The sequence below is a fragment of the Simochromis diagramma genome, unplaced genomic scaffold, assembly GCF_900408965.1.
Source record: "Simochromis diagramma unplaced genomic scaffold, fSimDia1.1 OVJJ01000747.1, whole genome shotgun sequence".
Taxonomy (NCBI): Eukaryota; Metazoa; Chordata; class Actinopteri; order Cichliformes; family Cichlidae; genus Simochromis; species Simochromis diagramma.
In genome coordinates this window covers 1,073,994-1,092,302 of record NW_024386897.1, presented here as the reverse complement: position 1 = coordinate 1,092,302, position 18,309 = coordinate 1,073,994, and the positions used below count along the sequence as shown (strand labels likewise).

Genomic DNA, 18,309 nt, shown 5'->3' with positions numbered 1-18,309 from the left:
TCCACTGTGAAGGTGCAACAAAACTTGGGGCATCTCCGAAAACATTAGAGCACTTTTGCATATGTGATGTCTTGATAAATCAAGCAGATATTTAAAGTTTACACCGCATGAAAATATCTTGAAAGTTTATATAAGATATTGCATTTCGTCATTTCGAGCTGATTGGAGACCAGAACAGCCAATCAGACTTTTTTGCATCCAAGTCTGTGATTGGGAGCGGGAGCAACACATTGTGAGCAAGAGCAAATGCAAAAACTGAGCGAGAGGGGCTGCTGTTGTGTGTGTGTGTGTGGATAATAGCAAACACCGAAATACTTTTTTTGCACGCAGCAATGAATTGTGTTCACTCAAATGTAGCTTTTCTTCGCTCAAAATAAATTTCTCCTCAAAATGCAACACTTGCTCCTGCAATTTTTTTTTACATGAACTCAATTTTTTTTTACGTGCGCTCAGAATAGTGGCACAAAAATAACTCCATACAGTTGTGGCTGCCTCCAGCACAGGAACACTTCCGGGGCGCGATTCCTAAGGTGACCCAAAACATCTGGGAGCACACACTGAGAGACAAAAAAGGAGAGAAAACAACAAAAGACTACACACAGAAAAAATTAAACATAGAAAAATACGTGAGCCCTACCAGGCCATGACAAGTATAACAGAATAGTTTTAGTGTTTTGTTTATTAAAACTCTAGTATGAACTACAAAATGCAGCAACACATTTAAAAAACAAAACAAAATGGATGCTGTATCCTGTATCCTAAAAATAATAATGAGAGAGATGGGATTGTTTTCTTTTACACATGCACGTGTAATAAGTTGAAGTAGTCGTATCAAAAACATTAATTCAGTGAATACAAATGACTGTGCTCCATGAGAGTGTAGAAGCAGCAGGTACACCACCTGCCAAAACTGATGTGAAGCACACCAAAATCTGTTTTAGTCGTGGTCATGTGACCTGGGTGTTTTGTTATGCTTTGTCATCTGCGCTTCGGAAGCTCAACACAGTGTCGAAATGCCTGTCAGTAAACAATGTTTTAAATTAATATTTGACTAAATGTAGGAAGGTTTTTTTGTTTCACAGACGTGCTGCTGACAACCAAACTCCATTAAAAACTTGCAGATTTAATGCTGAGTTAAATGATTCAGCTTTAAAGGAGATGCACTCTCACTAAACATAGTGTAAAATAAAAATTACCAGAGACATCGTGACTGTGGCTAAATTAAACCAAAAAACCAAAACCTAATTCAAGACTTAAAGACTTTCTTCATGACACAAATGAGATTTCAGTGTATTAATAGAACTAAATAAGCTCAGAGTTGAAAGGCTGGAGTATTATGTACGTGCTTCACTGTCAGGATCTTCAGGGGGATTCAAAGGGAAACATCAAACTGCTGTAATGAGATAAACTAGTTGGGCTGAACACACTTATCTGTAGTTTGTCTCCATCCAGGATCATCAGAATATAATGAACATGTGTGAAGAGCCACAAAATGCTGCTGCCCTCTCAGCATGATGAGCTCCAGCCTTTGTTAGCAGGACAACAGGAAACATGAGACAACTTTCAGAGACAGTAACCAACTGTGGCCACAAGATGGCAGCAGCTGATCTGAGATCCTTTATTGGACAGAAGGACTGTGCTCTGTGATGTCATCAGAGAGACGGCCTTCACTCTGATAGATCTGACGTCATGTCTGCACTGCGATGATGAAAGCTGATAAACACATTGTTATTGATCCATGAAATCACCTCTGTCCTCTCAAGTGTAGCTGTTTACAGAGCTGAAGAAGTCCTTCATCATCAAAACAGACAAACATGTATTTCCTGTATTAAGTGACGTCATCCTCACTCTGACCTCTTACATACATTCTGTTCAGTTTTCCTGCTGTAAGAAATAAACTGTGTGAAAATAGAAATGCAGGGAAACATCCATTAATCACAGCTGAGCCGTTTGTTTCTGACTCACATTCAATGAGGCTTCAGGTGTAAAGCAGTTTGTTTCCTAAGAGCTGCAAACCACAGTGACTAGGTACAGAGTTTTAGTTAAGGTAGTTTGATAGGTTTCTATCTTAAACCTATTCGCTGGAACTTTCAAGACAATTTAACTACACAGCAAAAAGCATTGAACACCAAGCAGAGCTCTTTATGATTCTCGTATATGAGGGACCAACTGGACAAACGCCGTTCCTTCGCTTGACCCCAGTTGCTCTCGTCCACTCCCCCATAACACTGATCTTTTATTTTCGGGAGACAGACACTATCTCTACTTTTAAGATTAGGCTTCAAACTTTCCTTTTTGCTAAAGCATATAGTTAGGGCTGGACCAGGTGACCCTGAATCCTCCCTTAGTTATGCTGCAATAGACGTAGGCTGCCGGGGGATTCCCATGATGCATTGAGTTTTTCCTTTCCAGTCACCTTTCTCACTCACTATGTATTAACAGACCTCTCTGCATTGAATCATATCTGTTATTAACCTCTGTCTCTCTTCCACAGCATGTCTTTTATCCTGTCTTCCTTCTCTCACCCCAACCGGTCGCAGCAGATGGCCCCGCCCCTCCCTGAGCCTGGTTCTGTTGGAGGTTTCTTCCTGTTAAAAGGGAGTTTTTCCTTCCCACTGTCGCCAAAGTGCTTGCTCATAGGGGGTCATATGATTGTTGGGTTTTTCTCTGTATCTATGAAGCGCCTTGAGGCGACTTTTGTTGTGATTTGGCGCTATATAAATAAAATTTAATTTAATTTAATTTAATTTAATTGAGGTCACATGAATATACATAGGTTCATTAACATATGGCGTATACATACACACAAAGAGTACCTTGCCTGTGCGTTGTGTAAGTGTGTGTGTGTGGGGGGGTCAGAGTGTGACCCCATAAATGACTTCCCTAACCCTGATGGTCTGGAAGTCCAGCAGTTCATCTAAACAAAAGGCACTTAGACTTAAACAGATATATGGGTGTTTGCTATATATATCAGTAAGAGCAGATATAACCTCTCTCCTGACCTTAAGTTGTGTGTGCATGCCAGAGTGCTCTGGGAGGCACACAGAGTCTCCACAGGCTACTAAGGATCTTCTTTTCTGGTTTTGGATTGGTTTGTCAGGATTTCCCGTTTTACAATTTTTAAAACAATCTCTGTTTTGTTAAGGGTTCAAATATTGAGGAGGGATAAAGGAGGAATTCCAAAATAACAACAATGATCCGGCCGGGTGGAGTCAAACGATGATTTTAATGAACACACGCAGCGTGGGGAGATGTACACTGCAAAACATCAGCTGTAGATCTCTGCCCAAAAAGACACTTCAGATTGCTTTTGATTCATCAGGGTTAACTCCCCCTCATGCGTCATCAGATACAATACATGCACACGTCAAATCAAAACCACAATGACTTTTAACACAGTTTGAAAAGAACATTGTCTCCGTCTCCACGGCAGGTGCTTCCTGTCCATCTTCTGACTCTCCCTTCTCCAAAACCTCAGGCTATGCTCTGCAACAAACTAGCAATTCTGCACGCACAAAAATGCAGTTGCAAGAAAATATATCTGAACTCTCACCTAGAACATAAGCCTACCTACAGTGTGTGTATGTGTGTGTGTGTGTGTGTGTGTGTGTGTGTGTGTGTGTGTGTGTGTGTGGCTCGACCTCACACGAACTTTGTCTTATGAGAAGAGAGGCCAATTCTCATGCGCATAATAACCTAACTGAAACTATATCTGTAATATGTTGAATAAATGTTTTAATCAAGAACCTAAAAATAACTTTACAAAGACAAGCTCATGAAGATTAATGCATAGACATTGATTAAACCTGGCTAAAAACGCAAACATATGCAATGAAAATCAGCTTGCTACTTTTATGAGTGTTAAAATGGTGTAAATGTTTAATAAAATACACTTAAAGCTTGAAGTTGAGGAATAACTCAAAGAAGCTATATGACAAAGGGAGTGAGTTATGGAAAAAATAAAAGCGATTGAAGTAGTTTTTAGAAGAGTGACTTAGAAGTGCTCTTGTACTGTGATCAAAGCAAGTGATTAGTATAGAAAGAAAATGAAAACAATTCAATAATGTGGTAATGTTTAAATCTGTCTTTCTCTTGTTGCGGTAACTTCCTGAGATATGACTCAGTATGCAAATTAGCTGTAATGAGTGGTGAGGTATTTGACGTGTGCATGTATTGTATCTGATGACGCATGAGGGGGAGTTAACCCTGATGAATCAAAAGCAATCTGAAGTGTCTTTTTGGGCGGAGATCGATGCTGTCTGCGTACAGTGTTCATCTCTCCACACGCGTGTTCATTAAAATCATTGTTTGACTTAACCCTGCCGTACCAGTGTTGTTATTTTGGATTTCCTCCTATATCCCTCCTCGATATTTGAACCCTTAACATGTTTCAATGAGCAACATAAATGTTGATGTGATGTCCAAGTAAAACACAGAGTTTAGATTGATTTAAAAACGTCTGTAATCCAGATGATTCCAAACAAAGTGTAAAATAGGAGCAACATTTCATTGAAGCTGTGGCTTCATTTATCACAGTGTCACAAAGAGTTTCCTGTTTCCAGCCTGTCAGCTCTCACAGTCTTATATTGCACATGTGCTGTGAGTAATAATGTAAATAATAATAATAGAAATGAATAAATAAAGAGATAAACAGCACCAACAGGAGCCTGCAGAGAGTTTCTGGTCTTGCAAAGACAAACATGTTTGTTCCAACAGAACATTCAGATCATAATTCAGATGTGAAAAGCTGTCAGACAGGACAGCTTATATAAACACAGTGTTTAGTTTGTGAGAGCAGGTAAAGGAACCTGATTGGACGCTTTGGATTTCCTGATCTCACAGTGTTTTTGTCCTGTTTCAGTAGATTTAGATGGCTTTGGTTATGTGAAATGTGAGGGCCGATGAGTGTTTGCCTCTGCTCGCATCCTTTGTGTGCTTTGAGCTTTTAAAGGAAGAGTTTGTGACAAAGTCCAAATCTTCCAGCAGACCTGCTGGCCCCTTGAGGAAAAACCTGCTAGCCACTATATCAAAAAGACTCCTTTCTGATTTATAAAGATGTTCAAAAAACAATGTAAAAGTGGTACTGATTGGGTTTGTTACTGTTTTACCATCCCCAGCTTTGATTGCTGGGATGTGTGCCCTTGTTTAACATTCTTTAAACATAAGTTTCAATGGATGACTGATTCAAAATAGTACTTCTGTATGATTCTAAAGAAGATAAACTCTGCTTTAGATAAGGTCACTGCATTGTATTCATCTTTCATTGATGCCAGGAGTGTAGACTGATTTAATTAAATTGTTTATATTTAAACTTTTTTTTTAACTTTATAAACTTTGTTTTTTCTCAACATATGAGGGAGGCTAAGAAAAGTAGGGTTGTTTAAACAGGGGTGTATTTAATCGCCACCTAGTGGCTCTAGTCTTAGTGTTAGGACTAAGGTCGTGTTAGGCAGGTCGACACTGCATAATAATGCTGAGTAATCAGATAACAAGAACCTCGTACATAAGAACATGTTATTCCAAACACATTTTCTACAACGGGAAGAAGCCATCAGGGGAACAGGAAACATTAGGAAGGTTTTTACTGTAAGAACTGCACAAAGGAAGGAAAACACAATCCTACACACTATCACTTTAAAATTGACATTTTGCTTTTCAAATGTCAGGTAGTCCTGGAATAACAACACTGTGCCCATTCTGATAACACTGACACTGAAATATTTATATATATAATTATCCATCTGCTGTAAAAGGGTTTGATATCAACATATAGGCAGATTAGTTGGAGCATTTTCTTCAGATTTATGTTTAGTTTTTGTTCAGTACTAGGAGTATGTATAATTAACATCTCTGTACATGACAGGTTCTGGAATTTCAAAGTCAGGCTTTCAAAGGACATTAGAATTGGTGTCTGTCTTAATTATGACCGAATTTTTCGGAGGAACCGACCTGAGCGATTATTAAAGTCCTATACATCTAGAAAGACTTGCATTGATGCAGTGTAGAATTCTTCTAATATATTAACATGGACGTCTTCCTCAAAATCATGTTTTCTGCTGCATCAGAAGGGCTCAAACAGACCACTTGCTGTTGTTTAGTGTACCAGAAATTCAACTTTATGATTATCTTAAAAGATAAAAACGCCAGTTTATTTTTTAAATAAAATGAAATGCGTATGATGTTTAGTTTGAAACAATACTGTGTCAGCTGTGGCCACATCATTGCCATGCATACAAATCAGTGTGTGGCAAGAGAGACCAGACAAAACAATCAAGGGAGATCAGACTGCCGACAGGTCTCGCACACCACATCCACCCTATCAGGTGACACATACTGCTCTGACGTGCTAATCTCATGAGCTGGGTTACGCCATGTCACAAGTTTTGCGAGGTGCTTTTGTGATATTTAATGGATGGGATTACATTTTTTATTTCTCTCCGATATCCAATCCAGTAATTTAGGTCAGTATCGGACTGATACCGATACATCATATCAGATCAATCCATCCCTATTAAACACACAGCTAGGACAATGAGATATAACGAGACATGAGGAAGTAAAACTCAATACACAGGACATAGACTGTCAAAGTAAAACAGGAAACGTTCAGGTCAGGCAGACAAAGAAAAAGGCCACCATCACTCTGTTTTAATCCAGGTGTTACATCTGTTACAGTATACGTCATTACAGAATCCCTTTAGATTAAATATGATCATCATTATTATTATTTATCTTCTCCCAGCTGGTGTATCTCACTGATTATTATATGTGCCAAACATCCTCCACATTTCTGATTATTACTCTTAAAAAGTTCATCATAACTCTAATGTATACTTATTCAACCCTTTTCTTGTTTAACCATTAACCCTTGTACTTGTGACTGCTCTCTTTCCTCTATTCTCCCCCAAGTTTGTAGTTTCCTCTTTAATCAAAAGTTTCAGCTTTCAGAATTTTCTTTTCGCCCGGTACGCTGAAATATACAGTGAAGTGATCTGACATTTCCTCATTCTCCACAAACAGATCAAATATATTCACATTTCTGGTGATGACCAGATCCAGAATGTGACCTTTGTTGTGTGTTTTTGAAGGTACAAGCTGAACAAGTCCATTACCACACAAAAAAGCTTTAAAATCCCTGGTCCTTTTAACTTTGTCATCATCATACCAGACATTAAAATCTCCAGTCACAATGATTTTTTCATAGCTGTCAGTCATGTTCAAGAGCTCCTGAAACTCGTTAATGAATGTTTGGAATTTTGTGGTAGTTCGAACAATTTCATCCCAGTTGATTCTTTCTGTTCGATACACATTGATAAACAGAACTGGTTTTTCCCATTCATGATCTTGGAGCGTTGCAGCCACATATTCAAAGGTTGAATACTTCTTTCTGCCGAGTGTAACTTTCTCATTTGTAAAAGTTTTTCTGAATGTGATAGCGACCCCCCCTCCCCTTTTCTCCAGCCTCGGCTCATGCCAGAATCCAAAGGTTTCAGGCAAAGCTCTACAAATATCATCATCGCCAGTGACAAATTTTAACCATGTCTCTGTTATGAGAAACACGTCCAGGTTGTTATTCCCAATGAGATTGCTGATACTTACGTATCGCTGATTCTCTTTTGGATTTTCTTTGATTGAATTGATTGAATGAGCATTGAGCAACGCCACCTTCACTGCCTTGAAATTATCTTCTTTGGGTTTTTTGATTATTAGATTTTTGGGACTCCCACCTATCCCATCTCTTTGCTGCCCCCATGACCCGGCTTTGGATAAAGCGGATGAATATGGATGGATGGGACTCCCACCTATCCCTTCTTTTTGACATTCTGGTTGATCCTCCTTCATTTCTGAAACCAGCCTGTGAAGGAAAGCAGGGAGGTTACATTCAGGATGATTTCACCTGTAAGATGCCATCAACAAACAAGGTTCACACTGACATCACAAATCTGTCAAACAATTTTTCAGCATCCAGGCCATTGGGGGAGATCTTTGTGCTCATGTTGGAGGTCTCTGCGCCCATTTTGGAGGTCTCTGCGCCCATGTTGGAGGTCTCTGCGCCCATGTTGGAGGTCTCTGCGCCAATGTCAGTGGTCAGAAGTCTGTCAGCGTGAGATCAGCAGGAGCCTGAAAAGAGCACAAAGGTGAGATTTTTGTTCTTCTGTATGTTTAACCCTTTCATGCACAGTGGTCACTACAGTGGACAGCTATTGAAAGGCTGTTTGCTTGTTTTTGTGTCAGTGTTGATGGTATACTTGCACATAAACCACTACATTGGATACTGATGTGTTACTCCATACCCTGCCACCCACTGGTCCTTTAATGTTACTATAGATGTGTGACGTGTTTCATTGTAATTATTGCTGTTTAACCCTGTCATGCATGAATTATGACAACCTCAAACGGGATTTTTTTCTTAGGTATTTTCATTCATCTTTTCATACCCAAAGATGAATGAAAATACCTAAGAAAAAAATCCTGTTTGAGGTTGTCATAATTCATGCATGAAAGGGTTAACTGAGAGTGACAGAGCCGGGCTGCAGATGAAGATCATGTTACTGCTGTTTCTGTAGTTGGGAAGATTTTGAAGCTCTCAGGAGTTTCATGGTAATGATGAGCAGAGCGGCTGGAAGCAGCACGCCACCTTCAGCTGAGGTTTCGTCCGTGTTTCTCTCAGCTTTATTCACAGCACAAAGATGTTCTGTAGTTTTTTTGGTGTGTACACAAAAATGAGTGTACTGCACTGCTTTCTTTTTTCATGGGAGGAAAATGAAATCAAACATCAAGCGCATTAACCTTTAAGGTTTCTCAGCTTAAATAGACATTAAAGATGATGTTAAACATTGATTCAGTATTTGTGAGCAGGATCTGTTTTATAGATTAAAAATGATGTGAATATTTCAGAGGAGAAATTATGAAAATCTGTCATCTTACTCACTTTGGAGAGTCACCTGAGGCTCAAGGTTGCTTGGAGAAAAGGCTCATCGAACACTTGGCGTTCAGCAGGTCACAGGTTTATGTTCAGGAGGACGAGGAGGAGGAAATAAGACACTCCCTGTTTCTCTTTTCCTATTGGCTGCATCATAATCAGCCAATAGGAACAATCTCACCACACCATCAATCATTGATCCTTCATGAATCATCATCATCAACACTCTGATCTGTGCACACAGCCAAAATCAGGATCAGCACGTTTGACTGCACTCAGAGTGAAAGAAGAGATTTTATAAGTTAACCTCCTTCAAGTTTGCTGACAGTTTTATTGTTTCTCTTCTTTCTCTCCGAGCGCAGTCAGACTTGCTGATCCTGTTTTTTGCTATGTGCACTGATCAGAGTGTTGATGATGATTCCTGGGTGATGGATGGTCTGGTGAGACTGGAAAAGTTTGGGCTTGACAGTTGCACAGCAACATTAAGTTGATATTTGGCAGCCACACCTTCAGCTGTATGTGGAAGACTTTTTTTTCCATTTCATTTTTTTAGCACTGTATTATTATTATAGTCATGAAAAGCAGCTTCTTTTTGTGTCAGTGAGCAGGAGTATGTAATTACAATATGTCACGTCAGAAAAATGCATCTTGTGTAAGCCAAATTTGTCACCATGGTAACCGAGAAAATGCTGTTTCAAAGATAATAATAATGTGTATGTGTTAGTCCCCACAGGGAAATTACTCCTCTGCATTTAACCCATTCACCTAGTGAAGCAGTGGGCAGTCACCAACGCAGCGCCCTGGGAGCAGTGTGTAGGGATGGTACCTTGCTCAGGGGTACCTCAGGGTAACCGTTCAGTAGAGTCGAACCCATGACCTGCCAATCATGGGGCAGCTACTCTACCTATTGAGCCATCCCTGTCGTTGTATTTTTACCCAGTTATTGTGTTTTCTAAACCTGACCAAGCAGACCTGTGTCGTGTTAGTGCCTGAACCTGAGTGAGCTTCATGTTCATGTTCCTATTTAAAAGGCACATCATACAAATGATGTGTGAAAATCTGTGATGTGTGTAACTTGAACTGGAGGTACTTACAGCAATACAACACCCCAACCACCCTCCCAGTGTGGACTTCTTCTAAGAAATAGGAAAATGGACTTCCCTGTGCACCAGGTACACAGATGTGCAAAGGTGTTTAAGTCATGTGCCACTGCAGTCAGCTGTTGAGCGTGCCATTTGGACCAAAGGGATAGGCAATTATTTCGGAAAAGTTTGTATCTTTTATATTCATCTAACAAACATTTCTCAGACATCATGCAGCAATGCATGGAAATTCAGGAACACATGAGGAATAAAGTAAATAAGATCTGTCAGTCCGGAAAAGCTTGTGAGGCCATTTCTAAAGCTGTGGGACTCCATTACACCATAGTTAGAGCCATTATCCACAAATGGAGAAAACATAGAAATGGCAGACCTTACCAGGACCAAAATTACCCCAAAAGTACACTGGCAACTCATCCAAGAGGTCACAAAAGACCTAGAACAACATCCAGAGAACTGCAGGCCTCAGTTACCTCAGTTAAGGTCAAAGTTCATGACTCCACCATAAGAAAGAGACTGGGCAAAATGGCCTGCATGGCAAGACAAAATTCACTGCTGAGCAAAATGAACGTAAATGCTCATCTCAGTTTTGTCAGAAAACATCTGGGTTTTTCTTCTTCAGTCACCTTTCTCACTCACTATGTGTTAACAGACCTCTCTGCATTGAATCATATCTGTTATTAACCTCTGTCTCTCTTCCACAGCATGTCTTTATCCTGTCTTTCCACTCTCACCCCAACCGGTCGCAGCAGATGCCTTCCCCACTGTCGCCAAAGTGTTTGCTCACAGGTGGTCATATGATTGTTGGGTTTTTTTCTTTTTCTCTACCCTACAATACAAAGTGCCTTGAGGCGACTGTTGTTGTGAATCGGCTACAGCATTTGACTAGGGTCTAGTCAAATGCAAAACTAGTGACACATGTCAGTGTCCTCCACCTGTAAAACCATTCCTGATTTGGGTGTTGTCTCATTGTTGCACTTCTATTGCAACTGTTGTTAATTTCATTAACACTGTCAATGGAAAATTGTACTTAAGTAGTCAGTATAAGCTTTTAATGATATAAGTTTACATGTGATAGAATACTGCATGATGGTCTTTTGATGACTTAGACTGTTGTCCACTACAAGACTTGTTCTGTTTTATAAATTCTTTCCCACAGCGATAATAGCTGAACAAGCAGTTTCACTCGCTACCAGGAAGAGGAGAGCTGGACACTTTTATCTTCACTCCCTAACAAGAAGAGGGGCCACTTCTTTCAGATTCTCACAATACACACACATACACATACATACGCACCAACATTCCTCTGTCTATGAATAGACACATTCACTGTTGTATTATTTTTGTATATAAATAAAGACAAGTGCAAGAACAGAGCGCACATCACAGGGCCCCCACTCTGGTGTGAGCGCTCTGTGACTGCCCTTGCAAGTAAAAACTGCAGCATGTGTCTCCACTCTCTGACTCTCAGCTGAAGTATAATGTAATATATAACAGCATAATAATCTCACAACTGCTACAAGCACATTTACCTTTCTTAGCACACGTGAGAGAAAGGCAGCTGTTAAGAAAATACCCTTTTGGGTGAGACAGGCCCACAGGCCTTGCATGCAAGCGTACTAATACACATACATGCAATGAAGAACAGCTTACACTATACATGCGCCTGTATCTCTCATTGGTGTTAAAGCAGGACAAACTTAACAGAGTTTTGTTATCAAATGCTAAATTTATCCACTGCTGACATTTTAACTCTTCAGCTTGACAATAGGTGAAACATTTGTGAAAACAGAGAAAAAAATAAATAAAGACAGAGAGTCTGGTATGACCAAGCAGTAATCAGACAATAAATTTAGTTGGTAATACAATAAATTGTGAGATGCTTTCTGTGTGATTGATGCAACACAAGTAATTTACTGTATGAATTTACAGTATTTAATTTAATGGCAGGGAAATGGGATGATGGCAACTGTGGCAGCAAAATCTATGTTTTCTGTTTCAGAGGTGAGGTCCAGAATGCAAACACTGTAAGATCCTGTCATCATGTAAAACACTAATGTTTGTGTTTTATATGTGGTTCATTTTTAGCAGTGACAAAGCAAACAGTGCTGAAAATGAAGCTTCAGTCAGAGGCAGACATGCACAGCACAGAGATCCAGCAGCAGGTTTCACAGCAGGTCAGCAGTTCAGTCACCAACACAAACTTGACACAAGTTCAAACTGTGCTTCATGTTTTTCATCATCTGCACATTTTGTCCAGCTGTCAGGCCTCATGCTGTCAGAAGGACTGACAGACTTCAGGATTCGTTGGAGGAAAGTCCAGAGTTACCGTGACGACCAGTTGAAGAAGCAGGATGTGGACGGTGACTGCAAAACTGAAGTCTGACTGGACTGAAACACTTCATGTGTGAAGTTAATAACATGCTGTGCTGAGCTGTCTCATCCTTTGAATCTTTCAATATTTCAGAGTGTAAAGTTCCACCAACAGCTCATTTGTTCAGCTGCAGTTGTAGTTTGGTAGAAATTCTTTAATCAGAGGTCCACTCACTAGTTTTCCTGATAGGCTCTAGTCTCTTGTTTTGTTTTGCAGCGTCTCTTTCAACACTTTACACTCTGTCCTTCTGTGGACGTCACTGCACAGGCTTTGTCTGTGTGCAGTTTGTTAGGATCCATAGTTCTGTTTCATCTGACAGCAACCTCTGCTGACTTACACCGATGGTAGAGAAGAAAGTGAGGAGACTCAGAGATCTGATTGAGGAGGTCAGGGGGGACAACAAAACATTGTACTGTTTATGTCCTGTTTCTACTTCTACTGTTTAATAACTGTAACAGCCATAAATGAGACCATAACAGTCCCAAACCTTATCTGATAGAAATTTGGTTCATTGCTTTCAATGGAGTGCAGTTTCAAAGCATGCTGGATGTCCTCGTATCTGTCATTTTAACTTGACTGCCACTTTGTAGGAGCAGACAGAGTCACAGAGACCTAACTGTAGTAAGCAGAGCAGGTGATGGGTAAAGCTTGTGCTGGTGTTGCCATAGTTACTGTTGTGATCTTAGTTTTTGACTTGTATTTTCTCCTGTGTTAACATGTTTGTCTACTTTTGTTTTTGTAGCTTTCAGCTTTCTTCTAGTTATAATTTAAAGGGTTTTTACGTGTTCAGTTTTTTTTTATTTCAAGTAATAAAACAGCTATTTGATTGAAAACGATGCATCGATGTAGGCAGGTATACAGAAAGTAATATAAAGCAAGAGATACATATTTAAAAAATTTAAAATTTTATTGCCTTGTGCGGCTCCTGTTCTTATTCAATAATTTGACTATAGAACATTTACATCTTGCCCACACTGACAATTTGGTTTGTTTCATTAGCTTGGCTGGAGTGAACTCATGAAAATAGGGACTATTTTTCTATTATTAAGTGAATAAGTACTTTGTGGATTTTTACACTGAGTAATAAATCAGGTAACATTGTTCCGTATCCATGACCATAAATATTTTTGATGCTCAAGTTTTTTGTGTCCTTTTTTCTCTCTCTGTAAGGTTGAGGTTTATGTTAAAATCAGAAGTTTTCAAATGTAAAAGGCCTGAATGTGATTTCTACAATCTAAAAAAGAGCAGCTGTAGTGGAAACAGGAAGGTTGAGAGAAGACAGCTGACTGAAAACTCCAGAGAAACTTATACATGTTTAGTTAAACTGGTGCTGGGAAGTATTTTATACGCATGTTGCAGTTATGCTTTGTACTACAATTGTGTTTAATATATAACTTTTTATCAATGACAGTAAAAGGTCAAATCCCAATGTTCCTGCTCAGACATGAAGGTTGAACGTTGTCTCAGAGTAAAACTGGATGCCTGAGGTCTCACAAAGTTCTCTTGAATATTATCTGTGCGTCTGTATGTTTGCAGACTTTAACTTAAGGCATTACTCACAGTTTATACCACTGTGATGTTAACCACAGGTTAACCAGGGCAATCATGGAAGCACTAGAAAAAAAAAACCTTAAATAAGCAGAAGAGAAAAAACTAACTCTTAACCCTTTAAGACCTACCATAGAACCGGGTTTTTAGTCACTGAAAACGGAGATTTTTAAAAATGCTTTGGCATGTTCCTAGCAGCGTTTTCCTTCATTTCTGCCTTTACATGTGGATGGGATTATTTTTTAAAACGAAAACAGAAAATCTCAGTTTTCAAAAAAAAAACGTGTACATGTGGATGTAGCCCAAGTCCGCCAGAGCTTATATTATATTTTTACATGCTGTGGAGCCATTTTTGGGAGCATTTCAAGTTGCTATAGATCAATACAACAATTATAGCCCAGATTTTAATAATATGTATGTATTAAGTGCATAGTAATTACATGAATTGAAAAAAGTGCAATAAACTACAAAAAAATTGAAAATCGTTTTTGCTTTTTTAACATATACTTCTAGTTAGAGAAGTTTAAGAAGCTTATCTCGCAAAACTGTAAATACAAAAAAGTTGCACAAAATAGTTTCCCACCACAGGAAATTTATTTTGAGTGTCTTCATAGTTTTATTTTTGAAATACACCAATTTTTATATACTGCAGGAAAAACAAAAATAAATATTATACTGCAAATTTGCAAAAAAGCAGCATATGCATCAAAATAAACTATTTCCAGCAGTGCAATATGAGTCCTAAGCATCCCAGAAACGACACAGAAAGTCATAAAGTCAAAGATAACTTTTAAAAACACCAGTATAGGCCCTGAGGCCCTGATGGTAAAAAAAACTACATTTCCGCGAAAATGACATCACTTCCAGTTTCGAGCAAGTAATGGTGGACATGCAAAAGTTTGCGCTGACGTCTATTCAAACGTAGGAAGTGTCATGAACAGCTGATTGGATCGGCAAAGCGTGTTTCTGGAATATTATGTTTTTGTTCCTGCAAGCGCTTTTTATGCAGTTTTTGCAAAGCTATATGTGGAAGGAAACCGTGACCGAGGACAAGCTGATGGCATCAGATGTAAGTACAACTCCTCCGGTTTCATATGCAACAAAAATTATTGCGCTAGCTTACGTGGTTGCAGAACTACCGGGATTTAAAAATAGTTACGCAAAACAGAGCGTGCCCGCTCCTACCGGCTCTAAAGGGTTAAATCTTAGGGTCGACTTGAGATTACCACATCTGTAGGAACAGAAACTGTAACAGATATAACAGATTTAAAAATGCATTGTTGTACGTCACTGATAAAGAGCTTAAACTGTTCTTGTTTTTTATCTCAAACTTTTTTCAGCTTATAGTTCACATGCTAAAAGATATATGAAAAACATGTTATTGTAACCCAGGTTGAATGTAAGGCTTATGTGTCATAATAAAATCCCACTTTATCTCTGACAAAGTTTCATTATTTTTTCACATTATATGAGAGTTCATTCACTGAGTGTCAGAGTCCAGCAAAGTCACATCCACTTCTAAGACAGTTTAAAAAAACACAAGCCTTCCACGGATGTGGAAAAACTTCAGCGTGCATCTGGATCTGGTGCCCAATAGAAACATGATAGGACTATGTGGTTGAATTCAGAGGGGTAAGAAAACAGATCCCAGTTGACTGCAGTCTACTGACACCTACTGGTGAAACATTTCACAACATGTCAGTTTTATTGACTGTTACCTCTCTTCCAGCCTCGAGCACAGACGACATTCAAATCAGAATCTCACTTAAATGAGCTGTTTGGCAAGAAAAGAACAAATAAAAGTCCTGCGATAAGAAAGAAACCGTTTTTTGGTAGGAAACATCCTGTGAAATGTCAAAGTACTGTCATGAACTCACACAATAGCTGCACACAGTGGTAAAAAAAATAACCCACTGTAAATTTAAGGTGGTGCATCTCTGTGGGTTTTTTTGGCCCAGTCCCAGTGTGCACGTAATATTTAATAAATAAACCCTCACTGACTTAAATGACATCACCTAGATTTTAGTAGATTGCAGTAACTGACTTCTTACCTCTCACAATACAAATGCATAATCTTGTTGCTATAGGACAAACAGCCAAGAGAGATTAAAAACATTAGATTTAGACTGTAGCCCATAACCAACACGTGTTTCTACACCTGTATGGACCAGGTCCAGATCCACCCAGAGTTTTTCTCTATCTGTGGAAGCTATCAGTCCACTGCTTACTGTTTACACCATCAGTGTGGTTAATACAAATGATCAAATAATCAGGATCAAACAAAAGGTATAGTTATCTGGGTTTGATTAATTTTAGTCTTGTACATTTCAGTCATATTTAATGCAGTAACAGGATTTGCAACCCATTTGCTGACAACTTAATATATATTATTATGTGTAACTTTATACACAAACATACATTTAAAAATGTAATCCAATCCATTAAGTATCACAAAAGCACCTCACAAAACTTGCAACATGGCGTAACCCAGCTCATGACCTTAGCAAGTCGAAGCAGTGTGCGTCACGTGATAGAGCGGCTGTTGTGTGCAACACCTGTTGGCAGTCTGGATGTTTACTTCCCACTGAAAGCATTTGAAGCCTCGCTAGATGCTGCCAAACCGGCATTTCATCTCAGAGTAGGCTATCCCAGAGAAGTAAAGCAAGTGTGCAAGTTCATCTCTGAATGTTGGTAAAGCATTCCTACTTTAAGCTTAACAACCAATATATGGAGCTCGGATGTCTGTGCGTTGTTGTTGCTAAGTCTGACTGTACGATGGACAGACGTAAGTTTTGCAAAATGCAGTGTTGCAGGGTAAACACTTTCGTGGTTCGGAAAAAAACTCATGAAAAACACTTTTTTCATACTTGTTAAGTTTTGTAGAAAAATGACAAAAAATTCAGTCTCCACTGGGCCGATGGTGATTTTTGTTTTTATAGGCAGATGTGTTTTTGTTTTTTGATTTTTGGAAGGGGGATCTTTTGTAACGGTATAAACAATGAAAGGCGGTGGATCTGCCAATTCATCATGTTCGACTCTGGGCTGGACCAATTACAGCCGAGGAGGTTGGATGCCCCCTCCCCCTTGCTTGGGCTCTGAAAGCAATCTTATCACAGACAGAAGAAAATGGTATTGAGCTGCACAGCTGCCTCTTCGTCCAACACGTTCTCTCTCCCAACTCGTCAAATGTGTGACGCATGGTCAGGCTTCCTCTGCTTCACCTATCGAGCTCCCTAAACATTGTTTATTGACGACAAGAGATTGCCACGGAAGAGCCTGTTGTCCGTATATTTATACATTTTCGAAATCGCATTGTAGTGACGTATACAGAACACAATAAATTATATAATGTAAACAACTACCTGAGAAACAGCAGATACATTAATTATAGGCTATTACTTTTGTATGGTTTATTGCATTTATGGAGGGAGTGATGTATGCTGGGTAATGGCACAGCTAGTGACTGGGTGACTTTATTCACCCGCTTCCAGGGGCGGATCTAGAGAAGTTTTCTTAGGGTGGCAAAGAAATCGAATTGGGTGGCAAAATCAAAGCCTTTTTTTCCCCCCAAACACATATGCAGGTGGTTACATATGGTTAGAATGATTCAAATGCAGTAAGTATACACGTTTTTCATATACATCCCATGCTACAGACAATAATTAAGTTATAGACTATATATAGTCTATAACTTAATTATTGTCTGTAGCCCACATGATTACACACTTTAGTTACATAAAACATGTGAGTTTTGATCTTATCTACTGTATAGCCTGTATAATAAATAAATATGTAGCCCAATAAGTATAAAATCCAGAAAGCTACACAACATGGGGCGGTTCATTTACAAACACAAGTCTAACTTAAGTTTCACTGTTTTTTGTTAGAAAATAATCACATTATTACGGCTTAAATCACACAAAATGTCAGAAATCTGCACTGTCATGAACAAAAATTTAAACCTAATTTTTCATGATTTGTTGGATGAACCCACTGAGGTCTGAAACACAACCGGCCATTTTTGACTCCTTTTGAGTTTACGTTTGTATTATTTATTATTTGTATTTCCCCCTCAGATTGTTTAATTTTATTTAACTTATTTAATTAATGCCTTGTTTGGTATCTTTTCAGCTCAACTGAATTTAGTTGTTTTTTTCACTGACATACTGCATTAGTATTACTGATCTGAAGACACACAAAGAACTTAAAATCCTAGTTGTATTTTTTACTATAAAAAAACCCACAGACAAAAATTAACCCTATGAATATATATATCTCGTCAGTGCCATTAGGATGAAATTATTGTGTCACCAACATTTAACGTTAGACATATAATTTTAACAGCCTGTGTAAACTAATATCCT

At 38.8% G+C, this 18,309-nt stretch overlaps 1 protein-coding gene and 2 long non-coding RNA genes across 3 annotated transcripts; 1 reads left to right on the top strand and 2 right to left on the bottom strand.

Annotated features, from left to right (window-relative positions):
- Positions 1–448: 448 nt before the first annotated feature.
- Positions 449–1,044, bottom strand: LOC120735040. The gene is made up of 2 exons (XR_005696163.1): positions 800–1,044; positions 449–699 (listed from the first exon to the last, which is right to left on the bottom strand). It is a non-coding gene; the product is annotated as an uncharacterized LOC120735040 (long non-coding RNA).
- Positions 1,045–3,956: 2,912 nt separating this feature from the next.
- Positions 3,957–9,005, bottom strand: LOC120735039. The gene is made up of 3 exons (XM_040034205.1): positions 8,933–9,005; positions 7,935–8,121; positions 3,957–7,855 (listed from the first exon to the last, which is right to left on the bottom strand). The coding sequence occupies exons 2-3, from the start codon at positions 8,057–8,059 to the stop codon at positions 6,925–6,927; spliced, it is 1,056 nt and encodes a 351-aa protein (XP_039890139.1). The 5' UTR covers positions 8,060–8,121; positions 8,933–9,005; the 3' UTR covers positions 3,957–6,924.
- Positions 9,006–12,001: 2,996 nt separating this feature from the next.
- LOC120735131 lies at positions 12,002–13,310 on the top strand. The gene is made up of 3 exons (XR_005696190.1): positions 12,002–12,027; positions 12,112–12,200; positions 12,284–13,310. It is a non-coding gene; the product is annotated as an uncharacterized LOC120735131 (long non-coding RNA).
- Positions 13,311–18,309: the final 4,999 nt, after the last annotated feature.